The following is a 23217-nucleotide window of genomic DNA, read 5'->3' as shown; positions in this document are numbered from 1 at the left end:
TTCAACCCAGCTCTGCCCCTTGCCGGCTGTGCAACCTTCAGCAAGTTACTTAACCTCTCTGTACCTCGGGTTCCTCATCTCTATCATGAGGATAATAATCATACTGACTCACTCACAGACCTCTTACCAGGGTTAAGGGAGTTGTCTACGTAAAACACTTAGAATAATGACTGGCACATGGCAAACACAAGTGTTCAGTAAATATCTTTTCACTTCAAATGGGCTGATTTTTCCATTCCATTTCATTCTCACTACAGTTTTCGATCTCCTACCGTGTGCCGGACATGAATAAGGCAGATTCCTTACCTGCAATGCCTGTTGGGCACTTCTGTGGGATCTCTGCACGGTCCTCACCCTGTGGTGGTTTTCCAGACCGTGCCCGATGCTGCATAACTTGCACAACTCTGTGGGAGGGAGCGTGGCACAGGATTTGGGGCCTGCAGACTCCCTAGTGAGGACCCCCAGCTTGCTGTAGGCCACAAGCAAGTTGCTTTCCTTCTCCAAGACACCCTCTCTCCTTTTGACAACTTGGAGGGAGAGGTCCCCACCCCTTCCCCAGGCCACTGCAGTTTAAGATAAGTCAGGCATGTGGACCTCTTGTGGTTATTCTCTGCCCACCCCGCCACCCCCGCTTCCTGGGAGGCCTCCGTGCTTTAATTCCAGCACAGAATCTTCTTCAGGCTTCATGAGCCACCAGACACAGGGGCAGAAGGCCCTGGCTTATCATTGCCCTCATGGGGCAGTAGGAAGTCACAAAAAACTGTCCAACTGGAAATTTGAGCCTGGACTGGATAGTTGATGCTACAGAATTCCCGTTGTTAATTTTAAGTGTAAAAATGATATTGTGGTTATGTTTTAAGAGTAGTCCTGAACTTTTAGGGGCACGTGGTGGCTCAGATGGTTAAGCCTCTGACTTCAGCTCAGGTCCTGATCTCAGGGTTCGTGGGTTCGAGCCCCACATCTGGCTCTGAGCTGACAGCTGGGAGCCTGCTGAGAGCCTGATTCGGATTCTGTGTCTCCTTCTCTCTCTGGAGCCCCCCCCCCCCCCCCCCCACACACACACACACTCTGTCTCTCTCTCTCAAAAATAACAACATTTTTTTTTTAAAGAGTACTTCTTATCTTTTAGAAATACAAAAAATATTTATGGGTGAAATTATATAAGGCCTAGTTTTGCTTCAAAATGATGGAAAACAAAATTGACTAAGAGTTGATATCATTGTTGCAGCTGAAGGATTGGGGTCATTCAGGTTCACTAGAACCTCACCGACCAAGTGCCGTCCAGAGAGCCCCGGAGCCTGGGAGCGGGTTAGAAATGCAGAATCTTGGCTCCACCCCAGATCAACTGAATCAGAAACTGTATTTTAATAAAATAAAATTCCCAGGGGATTCGTGAGCACGTTCAAATGTGAGAAAGCACTGGGCTATTCTACTTTCGTGCATTTTTGAAACTTTCCACAATCAAAAAGTTGTAGGGTGTGGTTTTGCTTTTCCAAAATTGTCTTCACCAGCCCCAGGCAGATCTTCCTGCCGAGTCCCGGGCTGGAAGGACCTAGGGGGCCCTGTGGTGTCCCGCTCCGCCCTACGCGGGACGCCCTGGGGTCCACCAGGCCGCCAGCGCCGCCCCTGCACCGCCCCCCGCCGCCCCTGCAGGGCAGCGCACCTGCCGCCCTGGCTGGGTCTCCCGCCGCGTCCCCACACCGCCTGGGCCGTCGGGCAGGCCCGGGCGTGGCCGCGCACCGCGCACCTGGGCGAGCCGGCAGCCCGCCCTCGCGCGGGGGAGGAGCTGGCGGCGGGGCGGGCCGGGCCGTGACCGCGAGCGGGGGCCGGGTGCCGGGAGCCCGGCGGGCCGCGAACGCAGGCGCCGCGCCGGGGCCACCGAGATTGGGTGCCCGGGATGAGCTTCACCCGGAAAAAGGGCTTCTACAAGCAGGACGTCAACAAGACCGCCTGGGAGCTGCCCAAGACCTACGTGTCGCCGACGCACGTAGGCAGCGGGGCCTATGGCGCCGTGTGGTGAGACCCCCCGGGCCTGCGCGCCGCAGGGGGGCGCGGGGGGGGCGCGGGGCGTCGGCCGGACACGCGGCGGGCGCATAGGCACGGGGACGCAGGTGGAGCCTCCCGACAAGCCGGGCCAGTGCACCCCTTCCCAGACCCGCCTTGGGGGTCCCCTCCGCCGCTGGGCCCTCGGGGCCGCTCGCCCAACCGCCTTGAGCGAGGACCCCAAGGTCCAGAGTCCCTGCGGGCTTGGAAGACCCTCGCAGGGGCTCTTCCTGAGCTGAGCGCTTGGAGCTGGGAGGAGGCGACTGGGCAGCGGAGTATGAGCAAGAAGCCTCAGGCTGGCAGAGGCTGGCCTGAGGCCACTACAGGCGCCATCTCACTTTTCTCACTTTGCGGGGTCTCTGTGGCTTGAATTAGGACTGGGTCTGGTTCTCCAGGACTTGAACCTTATAGGGGACCCCGGAGTTCATCCAGGTGAATCCCTGATGTTACAAGTGGGCGCACTGAGGCCCAAAGAGGGAGAAGCGACTTGCCAAGTTGCAAAGAGTGAGCTTCCCTCCGGGTTCTGGATCCTGTTGGCATTAACTTGTGTATCGCCAGGCTCCGTGCACCCCTGTCAGTTACTGCTGGTCCCCTCTGATACCCCTGACCTGTCACTGTACCTGAGGCTGCTCCCCATGTCCCGGGGGGTGGGCTCTGTGCCTCCCAGCCTAGCCCCTTGGCCAGGAGGGATTTTTTTTTGGGGGGGGGGTGGTGGATGGCCTGGACTCCCCCGAGTGACCTGGGAGATTCCACCCGGGATGTGGAGTGGGGGCTGCTGGGCAGGAAAGCCACAGCCCGCTCACCTGTCTGTGCCCTACAGCTCCGCCATCGACAAGCGGTCAGGGGAGAAGGTGGCCATCAAGAAGCTGAGCCGGCCCTTCCAGTCGGAGATCTTTGCCAAGCGGGCCTACCGAGAGCTGCGCCTGCTGAAGCACATGCAGCATGAGAATGTAGGGCTGGGCCTGGGGGCTGCTCCGGAGAAGGGAGGGGGAGCCGGGGAGGGGTCCTGACCAGGTCCCTCCCTGTGTGTGTGGATGGGGGGGGGGGAGGGCGCCGGCCTGAGGGGTGCAGGGAGCTCAGGACAGGGCCAGGAGAAGGGGACTCTCCTCCCTGCCCCTCCCACTCTTGTTCCTCACCTCATTAAAACGAGGCGCCAGGACCTGCCCTGCCTACTTCCCAGGAAGGGTGAAAAGGGTAGTTTTGGCAGTGGAGCAAAAGGAGCTTTGGGAGATGCAAACATACTGTTTCATGGGCACAGAGGCGCTTTGTCATTTGTTCTGAGGTCTCAGAGCTGTGGTGCCCCCCATCCTGGTTAATGTATTTGCACACGTGGCCCTGATAATAACAACAAAAACCATAGACAGTTGAGCACCTACTGTGTGCCAAGTGCTCTTCTCGGAGCTTTGCAGAAACTGACTTGTTAATCCTCACGTATTACAAGAGTTAAGTACTATTACTCCCAGGTACAGAAGAGGAAACTGAGGCACAGAAAGACTAAGAGGTCATATGGTTAGTCAGTGACAGAGCTGGGATTTGAACCTAGGCTCTGGGGCTTCAGTGCAGAATTATGAGAGCATCTTGTCTGACAGAAGCAGCTGGGAAAGCTGGTCACCCAGCTCTGGACCTAGCAACTGGGCTTTGGAACAGGATACCTAGGTTGGAGGGTGAACATTTAAAATAATGATTTCAAAACATTGGGCACGTTTTAAGCCCCGTTGCTCTTCAGCCAGCCCCTCCCCATGGCCCCCAGCCACAGGTGATCTTGCTCCTGGATTCCTCTTCTGCCCTTTTTACTGCTTCTGAGAAGGCCAGGAGCCTGCCTCCTGCTGGAGACGGTGTATTAGGAAAGGGCCGGTGGTCATAGGCATGGCTGGGGCCCCGGGGCTGGGGGGAGAGAGGGCTGTGGCGGCTGCCCAGCCTCACTGGCAACCTTCTCCCCAGGTCATCGGGCTCCTGGATGTCTTCACCCCAGCCTCCTCCCTGCGCGGCTTCCATGACTTGTGAGTTGGGCTGCACTGGGTTCCGGGGCATCTGCAGGCCTTACTTGCCCCTCGGGAGCAAGCTGGGGGAGAGTCCAGATTTCTCTCTTCTGGGTAGGGGGGCTTCCTGTCCTGCTAGTCCCTTTGTGCCGTCCACTAATGCGTGATTCTGTCTGGATTCTGTCTGGATCCAGCCAAGGGTGGAGAGAAAGGCAGGCAGGAAGAGGTGGGAGGGGCTTAGCGGGGTCCTTGACTGACACAGAGCTGTCTGCTTGTTGGCTTCGCTTACTACCCGCTTTAATACCACCAAGACCTCATTGCCAGTCCTCACAGGATCTGCACCGGCTTACCTCCCCATTCTGTGGGGTCCCAGGTGTGGGTCTGGGCATGGAGTGAGGAGCGGGAAGGCTTGGCTGCCTCTGGCTGATGGGGTGTTTGACGGTCACATAGAACCAGAAAATTTAGACCAGTGCCTGGTCTAAAACGTAGGAACCTTTGGGAAGATGGAGTCTTTCTTTTTTTCCCAATCTTTCTTTCTTTTTTTTCTTTAAGTTTACTTATTTATTTTTGAGAGAGAGAGAGAGAACAAAAGCAGGAGGAGGGGCAGAGAGAGGAGAGAGAGAATCCCAAGCAGGCTTCATGCTGTCCTTGTAGAGCCCCACATGGGGCTCAAACTCACGAACTGTGGGATCATGACCTGAGCCGAAATCAAGAGTCAGATAGATGCTCAACTGACTGGGCCACCCAGACTCCCTGAACTGACCCTATTTCACATGCAGCTGAAGGTCTTTTTGTTAGGATGCTTTTGTTTTAAATTTAATGCAGTGATTCCGAATGGAGTTTTTTTTCCAATGAAGCCAGCTGCTGGGCTTAACGTGGGGAATTTAAAGTGGACCAGCCCCCCAGGAAGGGTGGGGGTGTAGTCTCTAAATGAATACTCACAGTAGTGTGGTCAGTGCTCTATGTATGGTCAAGTGCTGGGGACTGTATGCTGCCTCAGGGGGCTTCACAGAGGAAGCTCGAACTCAACCCCAAAGGGTGAGTAGATGTTTGCCTGCAGTAAAGGTGCCAAAAGCATCCCGGGCAGAAGGAACTGCATGGACAAAGGCCATGGTTCATGAAAGAGACTGGACTGTTGGGGCGATATTGAGAAGTTCACTGTGGCTAGTGAAGGCCAGTGGCTGGTTTGGTCAAGGGAAGAGTCCACACTTGATCCCACAGGCAGCCTCAAGTCCAGGGAGGATTTGAACATTGGGGTAATGTGGTCAGATAAGATTTTGGGGTGCACTGTGGCAGGAGAGAGAGCTTGGAGAGTAGTGTCCCAGATCCAGACCTTGATCTAAATAAGGCAGAGGTGATGGGATGCCAAAGAGCAGACCTGAGACCTGTCAAAAGGCCCTATCTGTTGGGACGCAGTGGCTGGGAGAGGGGGGTGTAGGTCAAGATGCCAGGCTCCTGCTTGAAATACAAAGTGGAGGAAGAACAGACGTTGGGAGAAAGAATGAACTCCATTTTGGACACTACTTTTGAGGAGCCTATGAACGTTCCAGTGTTTAATCAGCAGTTGCAAACACATCTGGAGCCCAGGAAGGTCTGGGCTAGGGTAGAACATGGTATAATACTGTTGATTAAGAGATCAACAGAGAATGTTGAGGAGGTGTCAGACTGCAAGAGGTCCAACAGGAAGAAAGGGAGCCACAGGTGTGTGTGTGGGGAGGAGGGCGGTCATTGGTGATCTTGATCTGAGCCATTTCGGAGGGGCAGAAGCAGACACCAGATTGTTAAGGGATTGGAAGTTAAGGCAGCGGGTCAAGAGGTGTGGACCACTCTTTCTAGAAGTTTGGCTGGGGAGGGAAGGAGGGAGAAAGGGTAGTTATTTGAAGAACCAAGTCAAGGGAAGGTGGTTCTAGCATGGTGAGACTTCAAGTTTGTCACCAGAGAAGAAAGAACCAGGGTCCATGTAGAGGTGAAAGACAACACTAGGGAGGGGACAGTGCATGAAGCAGGGTCCCTCATGGGGGAGGGCAGATGATCAGGTAAAAGAAAGTTTCAGAAAATCACAGGCTCATAGAGATGGCCTTCATCACATCCTTTTCTTTTTTTAATATTCCTTTTTAAAAATTGTTTTTAAGTTTATTTATTTATTCTGAGAGAGAGAGAGAGAGAGAGAGAGCAAGCTGGGGAGGAGCAGAGGAAGAGAATCCCAAGCAGGCTCTGTGCTGTCAGCGCAGAACCCGATGCAGGGCTCGATCTCACAAATCGGGAGATTGTGACCTGAGTAGAAAGCAAGAGTCGGATGCTTAACTGACTGAGCCACCCAGGCACCCCTTTGATATTCCTTTTTAAATCATATTTTGTTCTGGACGTTGCTGTTACTACCTTGAGCAACAGCTATATTTTGCTGACCTTGACCTGTTTTGCAATCCCACAGGAGGGTACAATGGCTCAGCTACTCCTTCTTCCTTCTTCTGCCCTTCTATAATAATAAAAATAAAATGTTTTATTATTTCCTTCTTGGAAGGGCACACATCCTTGGTTGTTTGTGGAGTTCTCCCAGCTGGGCATGACCCTCTGGGGGAAAAAGTATTTAAACAGAAGCAGAGGGGAACTCTGGCAGATGTTTCTAAGTCGCAGCTGTGGCTTTCTGTGGGGCGTGGAAGGGGGCAAGGCGAGGGCACACAGCTCCATTTGGTTTTCCTGAGCATGCTCCAGCTAGAATGCTTACCCTGAGCTCTGCCAGCTGGGTGGCCACCGTGGCCAGGTTGGGGGCCAGAAGCCAGGAGGCCCGTGTGGAGGTCCGGCTGGCTATGGCGGGGGCTGGTTCTTGCACACGGAGGCCACCTCTAAGGCCTGTGCTCTGCCCCAGCTCCTTTGCACCTCCTGTGATCTCAGGCCTGGGGCTGGGCGGGACTGGGGACGGTCAAGAAGCTCTCGTGCCTTGCAGCTACCTGGTGATGCCCTTCATGCAGACAGACCTGCAGAAGATCATGGGGATGGAGTTCAGTGAGGACAAGATCCAGTACCTGGTGTATCAGATGCTCAAGGGTCTTAAGGTGTGTGGGGGCCCGGAAGGTGACCGAGGGGGGCGCCTTGGTGTTGACACCTGAGGTTTGGAGAACACCAGGACTTGGGGGCTGGGAGAGCACCCTGTGACAGGGAAGAGGAGGTTTGGAGCCAGCCTGAACCACCTGGTGTGGAAGCCGGGTGCCGGACTCACCCTTCGCACTCTCTCCCTCTCTCTCACACAGTACATCCACTCAGCTGGGGTCGTCCACAGGGTGAGTGCTCTCTCCGCTCCGGTCCTCAGAGGCCCCTCCACCCTCTGCACCATGGAAGGATTCTCCACAGCCGGGGAGGAGGAAAGGAGTGGGGAGGCGAGAGTCCTCTGGAACCTGGCGTGTGGATATTTCCCCCCCAGCCTTGGCCCAGGAAGGCCTGCTCAGAAGAACGTTGTGTTCTGGGGAACTTTCTGAGTGCTACAAACGAAGCAAGCCTTGAACTGTTTCAGGCTCCAGGAATCAGGAGTATCTTAGAGCTAGATGGGCCCAGGAGGACACCTGGTGCAGCCGTCATTTTCCACACGAGGAGACTGACACCCAGAGAGGGGAGGTGGGGGGGCAGGCTCCCATCTCTGCCTCTTGGCCCAGTGCTTCCTCTCTCCTCTCATCTAGGACCTGAAGCCGGGCAACCTGGCCGTAAACGAGGACTGTGAGCTGAAGGTGAGTGGGCGTGGGCTGGGGCGGGTTGGGGTGGGCCCCTCTCCCCTGGGAGCCCCCAAAAGCTGCTCCAGGACTGTCTGCAGCAACTCTTTGTCCCTCTGTCCCGCGAGTCATAGATCTTGGATTTTGGGCTGGCCCGGCACGCAGATGCTGAGATGACCGGCTATGTGGTGACCCGCTGGTACCGGGCCCCTGAGGTGATCCTCAGCTGGATGCACTACAACCAGACTGGTCAGTGGCCAGCTGCTCGGGGGTGGCAGGGGCTGGGGATCTTCTCTGGAAGCTTCTTCAGGGCCGTTGTAGTTCCTTTGGGTCGACTGACTGCCGGGTCCTGGTCAGCTGGTCCAGGTGATGCTTCCTCCCTCCCTCTGCAGTGGACATCTGGTCTGTGGGCTGTATCATGGCAGAGATGCTGACCGGGAAAACTCTGTTCAAGGGGAAAGATTGTATCCTTTGCTGGAAAAGCCCACCTCCATCCAGGGATTCATTCCTTCAACAGACACTTTATTACTTTAATCCCTCTTTTTTTGTTGTTATTGCAGAAGTGGTACCTGCTCACTCTAGAACAACTGTATTATTTTATTTTTAATGCTTATTTATTTATTTTTCAGAGAGAGAGAACAGGGGAGGGGCAGAGAGGGAGACAGAGAGAGAGAGAGAATCCCAAGCAGGCTCTGTCTACACTGACAGTGCAGAGCCTGATGCAGGGCTTGAGCTCATGAACCACAAGATCATGACCTGAGCTGAAATCAAGAGTCAAATGCTTAACTGACTGAGCCACCCGGGTGCCCTCCGACTCTAGAACAATTTTAAAATGCAGGGAAGGGAATTGATGAAAAGCACCACCTGTCATTCCGGCACCATGTAGAAAATACATCATGCTTTGGCATCACACACACTAATTGAGCCCCTGTGTGCTGTGCAGGAGGAGAATATGTGGAGTCTGCCCTGCCGAACTCAGTGTGCGGCAGGGGGGACGGTGATGAAGAAAGGGATGAAGGTGGCTGGGCGGGATGGGAGCTGGAAAGGGGTCGTATCCAGGAACATTTGTGGCGAAGGACTCTTAACCCAGCCTGGTGGGTGGGAAGCCTTCCAGAGACCTGTGTCCTCTCCGGAAGGAAGGCACGTCTGGAGCCTGGCTCGTTGCCACGGGGCCTGGGTGGGAGTGACGGAAGGGCGGCGGGAAGGGCAGCCTCAGATCTACCAGCAGCGAGTGAGGCGGAGCCTTAACCCACTGCCAAGACCTGGACCAGCTGTCCCAGATCCTGAAAGTGACCGGGGTGCCGGGTGCAGAGTTTGTGCAGAAGTTGAATGACAAAGCAGTGAGTGGCAAATGGGTCTAGACTGGCCTCGGCTGTGCACTTGGCTAACCAGGGGTCATGTGGGCTGTGGGCCTTGGGGAAGGAGGGCTCCCCCGTTGCCTCCTTTTTGCCCTGGCAGATGCTCTTGCCTTCATCCCACTTTGGGCTTTGACCTGAGCCTTCAGCCCGGTCCCAGGGCATTTCTGGGGTCCCCCCCCGCTCTGTACCCCAAGTCCTGAGCCCGAGGGGCTGACAGATGGGGATTACTCAGTGCTTCTCTGTCTTCCAGGCCAAATCCTACATCCAGTCCCTGCCACAGAGCCCCAAGAAGGATTTCTCTCAGCTCTTCCCACGGGCCAGCCCCCAGGGTGAGTCTTGGGCCCTGCCTTCCACGGGTCTCTGACGGGCCTCTGACGTCTGTCCCAGCGGGCGGGCTCTCCCAGGCCTGGGATGTGAGATGAGTCTTCTGTCGCTGCAGCCACAGACCTGCTAGAGAAGATGTTGGAGCTGGACGTGGACAAGCGTCTGACGGCCTCGCAGGCCCTCGCCCACCCCTTCTTTGAACCCTTCCGAGACCCGGAGGAGGAGACAGAGGCCCCGCAGCCATTTGATGACTCCTTAGAACATGAGAAACTCACAGTGGATGAATGGAAGCGTAAGAGCTGGGGGCCTCGGGTTCGTCCTCGTCCTCTCTCTGCCTGCAGCCTCTCTGTCCTTTGGCTCCATGGTTTCCATGCGTGGCCTCTGGCGGCCCCACCGCCCTCCTGGATCACTGTCAACACCTCCTTCTCTCTGAGCAGATATTGTCTCCTGTGTGCATTTCTTACTCCCTGAGCTGACTTCTGCTCCACGTTACATCCGGGGAGGGGGCCTCTCTTTTGCTCTGGGCACCCGCCCCCCCCCCCCCCCACACACACACACCTCACACCTCGGGCCACCCTGTGTTTCTCAGAGCACATCTACAAGGAGATTGTGAACTTCAGCCCCATTGCCCGGAAGGACTCACGGCGCCGGTGTGGCATGAAGCTGCAGTGACCTGCCCAGCCTCACCCTTAGCTGAGCCCAGGGACCACCACCCGGCACCACCTGCCAGACACTGCCCCTGGGACCGATGTCTGTTTGTCACTACTACAGTTTCAGCTCTTCTTGGATTATAGCCTTCCAGGCGGAGGACACAGGGCCCTTGTCCTTGTGGTAGGAAACAGGCCTAGTACATGCAGAATTCAGGGATGTTGGCTGGGAGAAAACAGCTCTGATCACAACCAGCCACATTAAAATGCCAGTCTGGAGAATCGCCTATGTGTGGGGTCCTTCTTTCGGGCTGAGGGGCGGACTGAGCCAGGGCAGGGGGTCTGGGCAGTGACGGCTTATTCGTTCGCTAAGGCTGCTGTGACAAATCCCCACAAACCGGATGGCCTAAAACAGCAGGACTTTATGCCCTCACAGCTCTGCTCGCAGGAAGTCTGAAATCAAGGTGTCGGAGGGGCCATGTTCCCTCTGAAGATTCAGAGCAGAATCCTCCCTTGCTTCTCTTCAGCTGCTGGTGGCTTCTGGAACCGTTGGTGTTCCTTGGCTTGCAGTTACATCACTCCAGTCTCTGCCCCTGTCTTCACGTGGCCTGTTGCCCTCCGCGTATCTGTCTGGCCTCGCCTGTTCTTATAAGAACACCAGTGATTGAATTTAGGGCTCACCCTAATCCTGTCTGATCTCGTCTCGGTCCTTGCTAATTACATCTACCCAGACCCTGTTTTCAAATAAGGTCACATTCTGAGGTTCTGGGTGGACATGGATTCGGGGAGGACACTACTGGACCCACTACCGATGGCCACGAGGGAGGGGCTCCTTCCTGGGCCCCGCGCTCTGTTGCCAGACGTGTTTGGCTGCTAAATTAAGGGAGTTGCAGAGAGCTGCAGCTGGTGAGACATTACATGCAGGTTATTTTGGGTGAGTGATAAGCAATCAAGATACGAAACAATAGCAGGTTTGCTGACTGGGAGCTGCAGAAGGCAGGCAGAAACAGGCTTTTTCCGGGCTTTCTGGAAAACTGTTCCACTCCGGCCTCCTCTCGGGAATGATACATCTCTCCTGAGCTTTAACCTGACAGTGGATAGGATTTTTCTGTTTACATTTGAAGAGCTTTGGCAAGAACAAATTCCCACGCACAGGGAAGGAGCCAGGAGCCTGGCCTTGTCGTTCCAGCCCTGGGGCCTGGGGTTAAATGCAGATTCCTGGGCCCTACCCCAGACACTCTGATTTAGCAGGTCTGAAGCTGAGACCTGAGAACATTTAATGAAGACCTCCCTGACCCATGCCCAGGGATTCTGATGGACGCCAGACCTTATTTAGAAAAACATTTCACTGGGTTCAGTACCATTTGTCAAGGACTAAATCAGCAACCTGCAATGGAGGACTTACATGGGCTTCACACACTCATTTTACAGAAGTGAAGACTGAGGCTCGGGGTACTTTTAGGGGGGTGAAACTGTTCTGAGACTATAATGGTGGACACATCACATCATGCATTAGTGAAAACCAGCAGAACTGAATACCACAGGGTGAACCCTCAAGTAAACCATAGACTTTAGTTAATAATAATGTATCAGTATTGGTTCCTCACTTGTAACAAATGGATCACACTAATGCAACCTGTTAATAATAGGGTAACTGTGAGGCAGGGGCGGGAGGAGTGTTGGGGAGGGAGTATATAGAACTTTCTGTACTTTGGTATGAGGTTTCTGCAAACCTAAAATTGCTCTAAAGAAACCATGTCTACTTTTAAAAAAAGAGAGAAAAAACCTTGAGGTCCCAGGGAGATAGGGTCTGATACCCACAGCCAGGGAGTAGGGATGTCGGGAATTGAACCGAGCAGCCTTGACCACTGGGCCCAAGACACTTAACCCACACTTGGATTCAATGGTGGCTCAGCCTTCTGTACCTTCTAGCCTGCCTCTCTGAACTTCTCTGCCTATGTCCATGGATTCTGCTTCCTCTCCCACAGGGTGAACCTGCCGTCAAGGAGAGAGGGGCTGGCCGTGTCCTGCCACAGCCCTCACCTTGCTGGTTACTAAACTGCCCCAAGTCCCCCAAGTCAAAATCCCTCAGTTAAATCTTTCAGCCTTCTGAGACTCCTCACTGGTCCCAAGGACACAGTCCAGTCTCCTTGGCCTGGCATCCTACCTAACATCATGTACTCCTACTGCCTCCTATTTTCCTTCCCCCCAACATGACTTGCCAGACCACCAGTCCTGGGATACACCACGGGGCTCACTTTGCACATGAACAGGTTAAAGGTTCTGACAAGTCGTCAGTAAAGAGGTCTGCTCAACATTAACCCTGAACTTGCCAAATGTCCTTAACCACAAGACCCCATCTCCTGAGAGCCATCACACACACAGCCCCCATTTGCACAGTGAAGCTCAGGGCACGAGTCCCAGGACTGCTCCCCAGGTGGGCCTGGAGCTTCTTTCAGAGCCTCTGCCTAGGAGGTCCTTCACCCCCCTCCTCACTTAGGAAAATCCTCCTTAGCCTTCGAGACGCTGCCTCAGGCCGCCATCGAGAAGAAAGTTCTCCATCGACGGCCATACCACCCTGAACGCGCCGGATCTCATCTGATCTCGGAAGCTAAGCAGGGTCGGGCCTGGTTAGTACTTGGATGGGAGAAGAAGTTCTCCATAATCCTCCCTAAGAGAATGGGTGTTTTCCTCCCTCTGCCCCAGGCCCTCTGTGGGCGGTAGCTACAGTCTGTTACAGTCCGTGTGGTTCTGCCTCCCCTCCCCATAGCACACTGTGAGCCCTGCTTGGGACAGCTATCTGTGAATGGGCAGATGTCATCCCAGGGTCCTGCCGATCATGTCTCTGCCCCCACCAGACTGCATAGTATCAAGGGCAGAGAACAAAGCAGGAAGCAGAAGCAGGTGGCCCTGGCCTGCATCTTAGAGTTGCTCCCCCGAAAATTTCTAGGCTTTCAAACTCCCAGGCCTTTGCCCATCATCCCAGTGTCCCTCCAGTCCCTCCCCATCCCAGAAGTAAACTTCTGTGTGTCACTTCAACCCCTTCCCTACAATCCTCTCAAACCCGGGAAGTTTCTCCAAAGGGAGGTGACAGTGCCGGGCAGTGGGAAGGGGTTCATGGATTCTGGCCTCGCCCATCGGGCACATGGCTGGAGGGACAGGAAACGAGTCCAATTATAGGCTGGCTGGGGGACTGGGCTCAGCTACTCTCAGAATCGGCCTGCAGGACCTCTGACGAGTCTCTGTGTCCCTCCTGTTGGTGGACAAGGTTGTTTTTGCCTGCGATAGGCAGGGAAGCTTGAAATTTCCTGACAGAGATAGGGAAGCCAAACTCAGGGACTGGAGACAGTTCAGTGACAGCACGCTGGATCTCCTCCTCTGTGAAAGGAAGGGTGTCCTTGTACAATGTGCAGCTCTTCTCCCAAGGCCACTGGGGCCTACAGCCGGGGCCCGGCCACCAGTGTCACCCAGGCCAGGGCTTGCCTGGTGTGTTAGGGGTGGCGCTGTTCCCAGTGAGGGGCAGCTCTGGGAGGCTGGAACTGTCCCTGCCGGGAAGAGCCCGGTGCGTGAATGACCCAGTGCCTGAGGGGCCACAGGCTTGTTTGAAAGGGGAAGGGATCAGCTTTCCCCTGGCACAGAGAGATAGCTTTGGTTCCCTACCAGGGTGTGGGAAACTCACTTCTGAGGAGGGAGGAATGTCTTCCCACCTCTTCTCCCCACTCTAGGCTTTTGTGTTGTTAAATTCAGTTGAAACAATTCCCTAAGCACTAGTGCTGGGGTGCCCCCTCCCTCTAATCCACAGTGAGCTCGGGGCTCTGTGATCCTCCCTAAATCCTCCTGTGATTTAAGGTAAGAAGCTAGTGACTTTCTCCCTTTTCACAACGGGCAGCAGAGACCAGACACCGTTCAACCAAATCGAAGATCTCAGTGAGATGTCACCATGGAGGCCTCACCCCTGCTCCCCTGCCCGGAGATTTCCTGGGAATTCTCATCTAATCCCTCCTGCAGATGTGGAACCTCTGCCCTCGCTCTGGGCCAGTGACAACAAGGCACCTCTGGGTGGGGGGCTCTTAACCATTTTCTGTGCCTTGGATCCCTTCTCAAAACAATATTTTCATAAACATAAATTGAAACACACAGGATTACAGCAGAAGCCAGTTATGTTGAAATACAGTTGTGAAAACATTTAAATGTGTGATGTTGTAATTCATGGGTTTCTTTATTAACGCATTAGATAACAAGATCTAGCCGTGAGCCTGATAAACCACAAATCTGAAGTAGAAATGAGCATGAACGATGTTTCAAGATAACTGCAGCAACTGTAGAGGGGAATGAAAAGCTCTGTGCTTTCTATCGATGCTGCTCATATGACCTTAGTCTGCAGCCTCTGTTTAGAACCGAGGACATGGCAGCAAGTGGCCGGAAAATCGTAATATTTTTCAACCCAAGTTCACGGAGTCTGAATTACAGGGTGCAGTCTGTGATTGGTGGACCCAGTGAAGAACCCTTGTTATAGAAACTAAAATGTGACTTTTTTAAAAACAATTTTAATGTTTATTTTTGAGATGGAGAGAGACAGAGCATGAATGGGGGAGGGGCAGAAAGAGAGGGAGACAACAGAATCGGAAAGCAGGCTCCAGGCTGAGCTGTCAGCACAGAGTCCGATGCGCGGCTCAAACTCACGAACTGTGAGACCATGACCTGAGCCGAAGTCAGACGCTTAGCTGACTGAGCCACCCAGGCACCCCCGATGTGTATTTAGTTTTGAGGGAGAGAGAGAGAGAGAGAGAGGGCAGGGGAGGGGCAGAGAGAGAGGGAGACACAGAATCTGAAGCAGGCTCCAGACTCTGAGCTGTCAGCACAGAGCCCCATGTGGGGCTCGAACTCACGGATCGTGAGATCCTGCCCTGAGCTGCAGTCAGATGCATAACTGACTGAGCCACCCAGGTACCCCTAAAATGTGACTTTACATATCCTCTGCTATTTCTTGTTTTTGTTTTTTTTTTTTTTTTTAGTGTTTATTTTTGAGAGAGAGAGAGAAAGAGAGAGTGAGCAGGGGAGGGACAGAGAGAAGGGACAGGGATCTGAAGCAGGCTCTGTGCTGGCAGCAAAGAGTCTGATGTGGGGCTCAAACTCACAAACCAAACTGTAAGATCATGACCTAAGCCGAAGTCAGACACTTAACCCACTGAGCCACCCAGGCGCCCCAACCTCTGCTATTTCTTAACTGATCCCCCAGCCCCACCACCACCCGCACCCCCTCCCTCTCACCCCGTCCTCTGTCTTGTGTAATCACAGAGCTGGATTGGAAACTTTCACATCTGCACCTGGAAGCCTACAACACATATTACACCCCCCTCCCCATTTCCCTGTGTCTCCTAACCTCACAGTCCAGTAGGAAAGGTCTGACTGGGGCATTTTGCTCGGGAATTTGCCGAGGCCTCCATAACTAGTTTGTAAACTGCATGGAATTCTCCCATCCCAACTTTACCGCATTTCCTCTAAACAATTTTAGTGATGAAGACATTGGGTTCCAGAGTAGAGATGGGGCCCAGGCCTCCTACCTACCATATACTGTTCTTTCCACTGTGACAGTGGTGTGGTGATTTATTGAGAACTGCATTACTGTCCCTGTCACCCCAACCACCACAGGCATGAAGACAGCCAAGCCTAGAGATGGGTTTGTGTTAACTGGCCGACAGAGGAAGCTGTGAGAAAGGCATTTATTTCTCTGTTATCCCCACGGTCTCATCTTTGAGAATATTTTGCTAGGATTCTGGGAAGAGAACAGGTTGGGAGGTGAGTAGGTATGAGAAGCAGTGGGCCTGTTGGTCCCCATATTCTTTTGAGACTGTGACCAGCTCTCTGTCAACACCCTTGCAAAACTCAAGAGGAGGCTGCTGAGTATGCTTGGGAGCCCAGGGCTCCTAATCTTGGCTGAAATTCCTGTGTGACAAGTGTGTCCTGTGGCGTCAGAACCATGGACCTGAAAGAGCCCTGTGGACTGGGACAGGGGACTTCTGTGACAGACACAGTTGGTTTCCTATCCATCAACCACCCTCCCTTCTTCTTTCAAGAACCCACATTTTGTGCAGGCTGCAACCTGCACAGAAACGTGGGCCTCTCCCCCAGCCCCAGATGGTGACCCATGATTGTTCTACACCAAAGGAGCTAATTCTCTCTGCTGCTTGTGGGCTTAGGACTCAGTTCTGCCCAAGAGGACTTAGGGGAAGTCTGGGAAGGAGATCTAGGTGGTGTGTACCTGCCATCTGCCCTGAAGATGGTTTTGTGAGCTCTGCAGCTCTGGCAGCCATTCTGTAACCACGAGGAAACAAGCCCAAGGCTAAAAAGTCCATACACTGAGGATGATAAAACGTAAGGATGCCAAGGTCCTGATTTCTTGGAGACATCAGGAAGCTGATGACACCACTCCAGGGACTGCCTGCCTCCAGGCTTCTTATTATATGAAATAACTACATAACTTTGTAGCCGAAGGCACCATCACTCAGAGATTCTCCTACGTGTAGGTCACACATTCTTAACTCGTGCACCATCACAGTGGTTTTAGGCACAGATGGATTATCAGAGACGTTTTCTTTGTGTCGTGGGGTCCAGAAGATCCCAGAACTTTTGTGTAATTCTGAGGAGGAGCCCAGCCCAATAGAACAGGGCCTTGGCTTTAGAAGCTCTAACTTCGTCCAGCCTCTTCTTTTTTAGCCCCCATCAGAAGAGCGGTGCCTCTTTCTATCCCCGTTCTTTCCCTGTGCACAACACCGGTTAAGTTTTGGGCTCTGGACGTGCGCTGCCTGCCATTAACCAGCCGTGTGATCTTGGGCGTCTGTTTCCATGCCCCAAAAATGAAATTAATAGAAGGAAAGCATTCAAGACAGTGTCTGACACATAAGAAGCGCTCACTGAACATTAAGTGTGATTTTTTTCTACCACATCCTCTTTTCTCCTTGCTCACCCCATCTTCCTGTCATCTTCCCTTCCTCCTTCTCAGAAGCAGCACTTCCGGGGTGCCTGGGTGACTCAGTCAGTTAAGCATCCAACTCTTGACTTGATCAAGCGATCAAGTGATCTCAGTTCAATGAGATTGAGCCCTGTGTCGAGCTCTGCTTGGGATTCTCTCTCTCTCTCCCCCTCCCCTGAGCATATGTGTGTGTGCACATGCAGGCACTCTCTCAAAGTAAATAAACTTAAAAAATAAAATTACAACACTATAATTAAAGAAAAAAAAGAAAGAAAGAAACAACACTTTTCTTCACTCACCTGGTCTCCACATCAAATCCTCCTTCAGTAGGTCCTCAAGAGACTACGTCCCGGTCACTCTTGGCTTATATTATGACTCTGGGGTCTGGGAGGCTGCATTGTGTGGAGGGCAGAACAGGGGCTTTGCAGACAAAAAGCCTTGGGGTTAAGAGAAAAAGAGTGGAATTTAAAGAACTGGCTCACTTGCCCGGGGAGGGGGTGGTGTTGGCAAGTTTGAAATCTGTAGGGCAGGCTGGCAAGCTAGAAATTCAGGCAGGAGTTTTATATTACACTCATGAGGCCAAATTCCTTTTTCTTCGGGAAACCTCGGCTTTTGCTCTGATGACCTTCAACTGTTTGGATGAGGTCCACCCACGTTATGGGAGGTAATCTGCTTTTATTTAAAGTCACTGGTTGTTGGGGAGCCTGGGTGGCTCAGTCGGTTAAGCGTCTGACTTTGGCTCAGGACATGAACCCATGGTTCAAGGGTTCAAGCCCCATACCGGGCTCTGTGCTGACACCTCAGAGTCTGGAGCCTGCTTCACATTCTGTGCCTCCCTCTCTCTCTGCCCCTCCCCCGCTTGCACTCTGTCTCTCTCTCTCTCTCAAAAATAAACATTAAAAAAATGTTTAAGTCCACTGATTGTAAATGTTATTCATATTCAAAAATCCGTCGAAGCAGGAGTGCCTAGCTGGCTCAGTTGATGGAGTATGTGACTCTTGATCTCGGGGTTGTGGGTTCAAGCCCCACATTGGGTGTAGAGATTACTTAAAAAACAAATAAATAAGTAAAAATTTAATAAAAAAAATAAAAATTCTTCACAGCGTCATCTAGACTCGTGTTTAACCAAATAACTGAGCACATCGCCTAGCCAAGTTGACCCATAAAATTAACCATCATACCAGGTGTGTGGGGCAGGATACTTCTCTGAGCCTTGTGTTTCTTCGTCTGAAATGGAATAATAGAAGAGCGCACCGTGCAGGACTGGTGAGGGGTGAGTGCATACAGAGTGCACAGTAAATGTTAGTCTTTTCCCCCGTTGTTATGGTTGTACCAGGAGGCGCTCGAAACACATGCTGAGGGTGGCAGTCAGTGCTCTCGGGCTTCCAGGGAACAGAAGCCATGGCTGCTGCTCTCCGGCTTTCGGTTGAGTAGGTATCACACAAAACCGTGCAGGTGCACTGTTCTCCTCTGACCCATCACCCAACAGAGGGGTCCAGAACCTCTGGTGCGTGGGAAGACGCCCAGGGAAACGGATCGTCAGGAATTCTTCACCCTCTCCTTTATGTGGAAAGGAGGAAAGTTTTTCCACTGGTTTTCTTTCTCTTTGAGACAGTGGAGGGCTTGGAGCGATATGTCAGAAAGAATTAAGTTTCTCTTCTTCAGCAACCATTTCACATTTTGTAAGAACTGCATATTCATGAGGGTACGCAGCCTAGTAGGGACCAGATGACAGCTCAGTTTTCCTGGAAATCAGGAAATCAATCAAGCTGCCAAACTGAGATGTCTGCATTGTGAAATACTGCTAACATTCCAGAAAGTTGTTTTAAATGAGAGTTATTTTTAAAAAGGAAATTCTTTCTCTCTCTCTCTCTCCCTCTTCTTTTTCTCTATTTTTCTTCTCCTCCCTCCCTCCCTCCCTCCCTCCCTTCCTTCCTTCCTTTCATTTTTTAAGCTAGTGTTACCCAGCATTGGACTACTTCTTCTACTAGGTTCAGAGTAGGCATGAGTTTTTAAAAGTAGGTGGGATTCGGGGTGCCTGGGTGGCTCAGTCGGTTGAGTATCCTTCTTAGGCTCAGGTCATGATCTCGCGGTTCGTGAGTTTGGGTCCTGCGTTGGGCTCTGTGCTGACAGCTCAGAGCCTGGAGCCTGCTTCGGATTCTGTGTCCCCCTCTCTCTCCACCCCACCCCTGCTTGTGCTCTCTCTCTGTCTTTCAAAAATGAATAAACATAATTTTTTTAAAAAGTAGGTGGGATGAGATATGGGTCTCTCTGCCTCTCTCTGACATTTTCCATTGTTCCAACTAATTGGCACCCCCTTCTGCTTGTCCAGGAATCCACATGCCTTTGTCCACACTTGTCCCCCACTGTTTCCTGTGTTTTTACAGTGAAACCAGGACTTCAGCCACCTCCTCGAGTCAGGAATAAAATGATTCCAAAAAACATTCTTTGTGTCCAGTGTCAAGCTGTACTTGAAAAAAAAAGAAGAGAGAAAGGGGAAAAAAAAAATTGTGTGTGTGTGTGTGTGTGTGTGTGTGTGTTATATCTATATATGTGTTTTACTTGTAAAAGTATGTATACATAGGGCGCCTGGGTGGCTCAGTTGGTTGAGTGTCCAAGTTCGGCTCAGATCATGATCTCGCTGTTCATGAGTTCAAGACCTGCATCAGGCTTTGTGCTGACAGCTCAGAGCCTGGAGCCTGCTTCATATTCTGTGTCTGCCTCTCTCTCTGTCCTCCTCCACTTGCACTCTGTCTCTGTCTCTCGCAAAAATAAACATTACAAAAAAATTTTTAATGTATATATATATATATATAAATATAAAATAAACTTTTAATTACAGAACAGTTTTAAATTTACAAAAAAGCTGCAAAGAGGATACAGAGAATTCCCATATACCTGGATCCCACTTTCCCTGTTATTATTTTCTTATGTTAGTATGGTACATTTGTCATAACCAATCAAGCAATATTGATATATTATTCTTGTTTTTATTTTATTTTTGATTTTTTAGATTTTTAATGTTTATTTTTGAGAGACAGAGTGCAAGCAGGGGAGGAGCAGAGAGAGGGAGACATAGAATCTGAAGCAGGCTCCAGGCTCCGAGCTGTCACCACAGAGCTTAATGCGGGGCTTGAACCCATGAGCCACGAGGTTATGACCTGAGCTGAAGTCAGACACTTAACCGACTGAGCCACCCAGGTGCCCCTAAGATTTTTATTTTTTAAGTAATCTCGACACCCAACATGGGGCTCGCACTTGCAACCCAGAGATCAAGGGTCACATGCTCCACTGACCGAGCCAGCTAGGTGCCCCCAATGTTGATATATTATTAACTAAAGTCCATATTTCATTCAGGTTTCCTTAGTTTTTACCTAATGTCCTTTGCTGTTCGAGAGTCCCATCCAGGATGCCACATGTCTCCCGAAGCTCCTCTTGGCTGGGACAGTTTCTCAAACTTCTCTTGTTTTCAGTGATTTGAACAGTTTGGAAGTGCACTGGTCAGGTAGCTTGTAAAATGTCTCTCAGTTGGGGTTTGTCAATGTTCTCCTACCGGGGTTCATGTGTTTTGGGGATGAAGGCCAAGGGGGTAAAATGCCGTTCTTATTACATTGTATCAACACACATACTATCAATATGATTTATCACTGTTGATGTCAAGCTTGATTGCCTAGCCGAGGTTGTGTTTGCCAGATTTCTCCACTGTGAAGTTACATCCCCGCCCTTTTCATGCTATTCCTTTTGGAAGCAACTCACTAAGTACAGCCCACGCTTCAGGAGGGGCAGTTATGCTCCACTTTCTTGAGGAGAGAGTATCTAAAAAACCTATTTGGAGTTCTTCTGTATGGGAGACTTATTCAGCAATTTATCGACATCAGCATGGACTCATTGATGTAGCTTTATACTTCACATAATAAATAAAATAATAAAATAAAATAATTAATAGTAATAATAAATAGCAAAAGCTTTACCTTTGACTTGATTTGTAGATTTTCTTCCTTTCATGTGGCTTGAGCCCGTATCCTTGAAAGGATCCGGAGATATTGTCCACAGCCAGGAGGTGAGCCCACTCACCGATCATGCAAACGAATGGGGTCCTAGAGGTCTTGGGAAACATTTTTCACTTCTTCCATTTGGATGCTGGTCATGCCACAAAGTCCATGTTGGATGCATACCCTGAAGGCCCTTCCTCTCCTGTCCGCCTTCACCCTTGTTGCCCTTCAGTCTTTTCCACTCCTATGTGCACCCACACCTAGTAAGGATTTGGGGGGTACCTTCATTCTATTTGGATGACAGAATAGGGCTAAATACAATAAATAACATTCATAGGCCTTATAGCTATTCCATTATTGCATGTTTTCTAGGTGCAGTGTTTTGGGTACTTTTGAGAGAGAGAGAAAGCACAAGTGCGGGAGGGGCAGAGAGAGAGAGAGAGAGAGAGAGAATCCCAAGCAGGCTCCACGCTGCCAGTATAGAGCCTGATGTGGGGCTCGATCTCACAAACCATGAGATCATGATCTGAGTCGAAATCAAGAGTCTGATGTTTAACTGACTGAGTCACCCAGGTATCCCCATATTATTTCTAATTTTCACACTAATTGCAAGGTAATTATTATTCCCGTTTCACACATGTGGAAACTGGGTGTCTGAGGGTTTAAAAAACTTCCCCAAGGCTTTCCTTTACCTGTAAACTGTGCTCTGCCTCAGCAGTTTCCTTCACTCTGCTGTTCTCATCCATTCTTAATGTTCCCTTCTGCTCATCTCTTCCTAAAGTTCCTCTTTGCGTGCACTTCCCTTGTCAGCCTCAGTTTGTCTTGTGATACTGTTGGATGAATTCAGTGAGATGCATGGAACACCTCAGTGCCAGGTTCAATAAATGGCATCTGTAATTACTGCTAATTTCAAGAGGATTACATTAACTATTTAATAAAAAACAAAAAAGCAAAAAAAAAAAAAACCAAAAAAAAAAACCCAAAACCCCAAAACCTCTCTCTTTCTATTCTTGGTCCCTTTCCTGTTTATGCTCACCTTTTAGTGGTCCCTTCTCTTCTCATGGCTTTAAACACCATCAATATGTCAGTGAATACTAGATGCATATTGCTACTTTTTATCATCCCTGTGAATTTCAGACAAGTCAACATCTTCACTTGAGTGGTTTTTTTCAAAATGTTTTATTTATTTTTGAAAGAGTGAGTGGGGGAGGGGTGGAGGGCAGGACAGAGGATCCGCACTGACAGCAGTGAGCCCAACACAGGGCTCAAACTCAGGAACCATGAAACCATGACCTGAGCCAAAGTCGGATGCTCAACCGACTGAGCCACCCAGGCACCCCTTTCCTTGAGTGTTTTACAAAAGTTGAAGGTTTTTTGTTTTTTTCTCAATAGTGGTCAAGTAGCCTGTATTGTATTTTAATAATGATAGACTCTGGAGAAAATTTAAAAAAAAAATTTTTTTAACGTTTTATTTATTTTTGAGACAGAGACAGAGCATGAACGGGGGAGGGGCAGAGAGAGAGGGAGACACAGAATCGGAAGCAGGCTCCAGGCTCTGAGCCATCAGCCCAGAGCCCGACGCGGGGCTCGAACTCACGGACCACGAGATCGTGACCTGAGCTGAAGTCGGACGCCCAACCCACTGAGCCACCCAGGCGCCCCTAAAATTTTTTAAAACACACAATTTGAAGGGACTAGAGAGAACACAAACAGGCAGAGACTGGTGGAGAGCCAACCGTTGGTAGAAGGGAGGGGCAGTGAGTAAGATTTGTGATTATAAAAATTTTTGCCTGAAGGCACTGTGTAGAATATGTAGCATGTGATGGCCAGAATTCAAGCATAAATTTGCTAGTCTTACTTGTTTGACAAGTCAGAGAATAGGAAGGAAGAGAAATCCAAGAAAGGAAGAATTCACAGAGGCTTCCTATTTATCTCTCTATTATCTCTCCCTCTCTCTTTATTTATCTAAAGTAAGCTGTAGGTCCAATGTGGGGCTTGAACTCACGACCCTCAGATCAAGAGTCACATGCTCTACCTACTGAGCCAGCCAGATGTCCCTCATAGAGGCCTTTTAAAAGTTCACATAAAACTTGGCCAAACACTTGGCTGATGCCTGATCTGTGCACGTGCAGGGGATACTCTAAGGACCCTAGCAGAAAACAACTAGAAAAAAAAAAAAAGTAAATAAATAACTGGAAGT

The 23217-nt window shown here is 51.1% G+C and overlaps 1 protein-coding gene and 1 long non-coding RNA gene across 2 annotated transcripts; one reads left to right on the top strand and one right to left on the bottom strand.

Annotated features, from left to right (window-relative positions):
- The first annotated feature begins 1809 nt into the window (after window positions 1–1809).
- MAPK13 (mitogen-activated protein kinase 13) lies at window positions 1810–10336 on the top strand. The gene is made up of 12 exons (XM_049652763.1): window positions 1810–2016; window positions 2864–2993; window positions 3985–4043; window positions 6967–7075; window positions 7271–7300; window positions 7694–7741; window positions 7858–7972; window positions 8116–8187; window positions 8984–9063; window positions 9332–9410; window positions 9521–9697; window positions 9995–10336. The coding sequence occupies exons 1-12, from the start codon at window positions 1898–1900 to the stop codon at window positions 10075–10077; spliced, it is 1101 nt and encodes a 366-aa protein (XP_049508720.1). The 5' UTR covers window positions 1810–1897; the 3' UTR covers window positions 10078–10336.
- Window positions 10337–16310: 5974 nt separating this feature from the next.
- Window positions 16311–22865, bottom strand: LOC125938319 (uncharacterized). The gene is made up of 3 exons (XR_007462667.1): window positions 21710–22865; window positions 20997–21277; window positions 16311–17462 (listed from the first exon to the last, which is right to left on the bottom strand). It is a non-coding gene; the product is annotated as an uncharacterized LOC125938319 (long non-coding RNA).
- Between the last annotated feature and the right edge of the window lie 352 nt (window positions 22866–23217).

Source organism: Panthera uncia (genome assembly GCF_023721935.1).
Source record: "Panthera uncia isolate 11264 chromosome B2 unlocalized genomic scaffold, Puncia_PCG_1.0 HiC_scaffold_24, whole genome shotgun sequence".
NCBI classification, from domain to species: domain Eukaryota; kingdom Metazoa; phylum Chordata; class Mammalia; order Carnivora; family Felidae; genus Panthera; species Panthera uncia.
Note: the sequence above shows the minus strand (reverse complement) of the source record. Positions and strands in the feature narration are given on the sequence as shown.

Bases quoted from the DNA above. Each gene is read 5' to 3' on its own strand.
- MAPK13 (XM_049652763.1), top strand. From the start codon at position 1,898: ATGAGCTTCACCCGGAAAAAGGGCTTCTACAAGCAGGACGTCAACAAG. The intron at 7,973-8,115 runs GTCAGTGGCCAG...CTCCCTCTGCAG, and splicing joins GATGCACTACAACCAGACTG to TGGACATCTGGTCTGTGGGC. The intron at 8,188-8,983 runs GTATCCTTTGCT...CCCACTGCCAAG, and splicing joins TCTGTTCAAGGGGAAAGATT to ACCTGGACCAGCTGTCCCAG.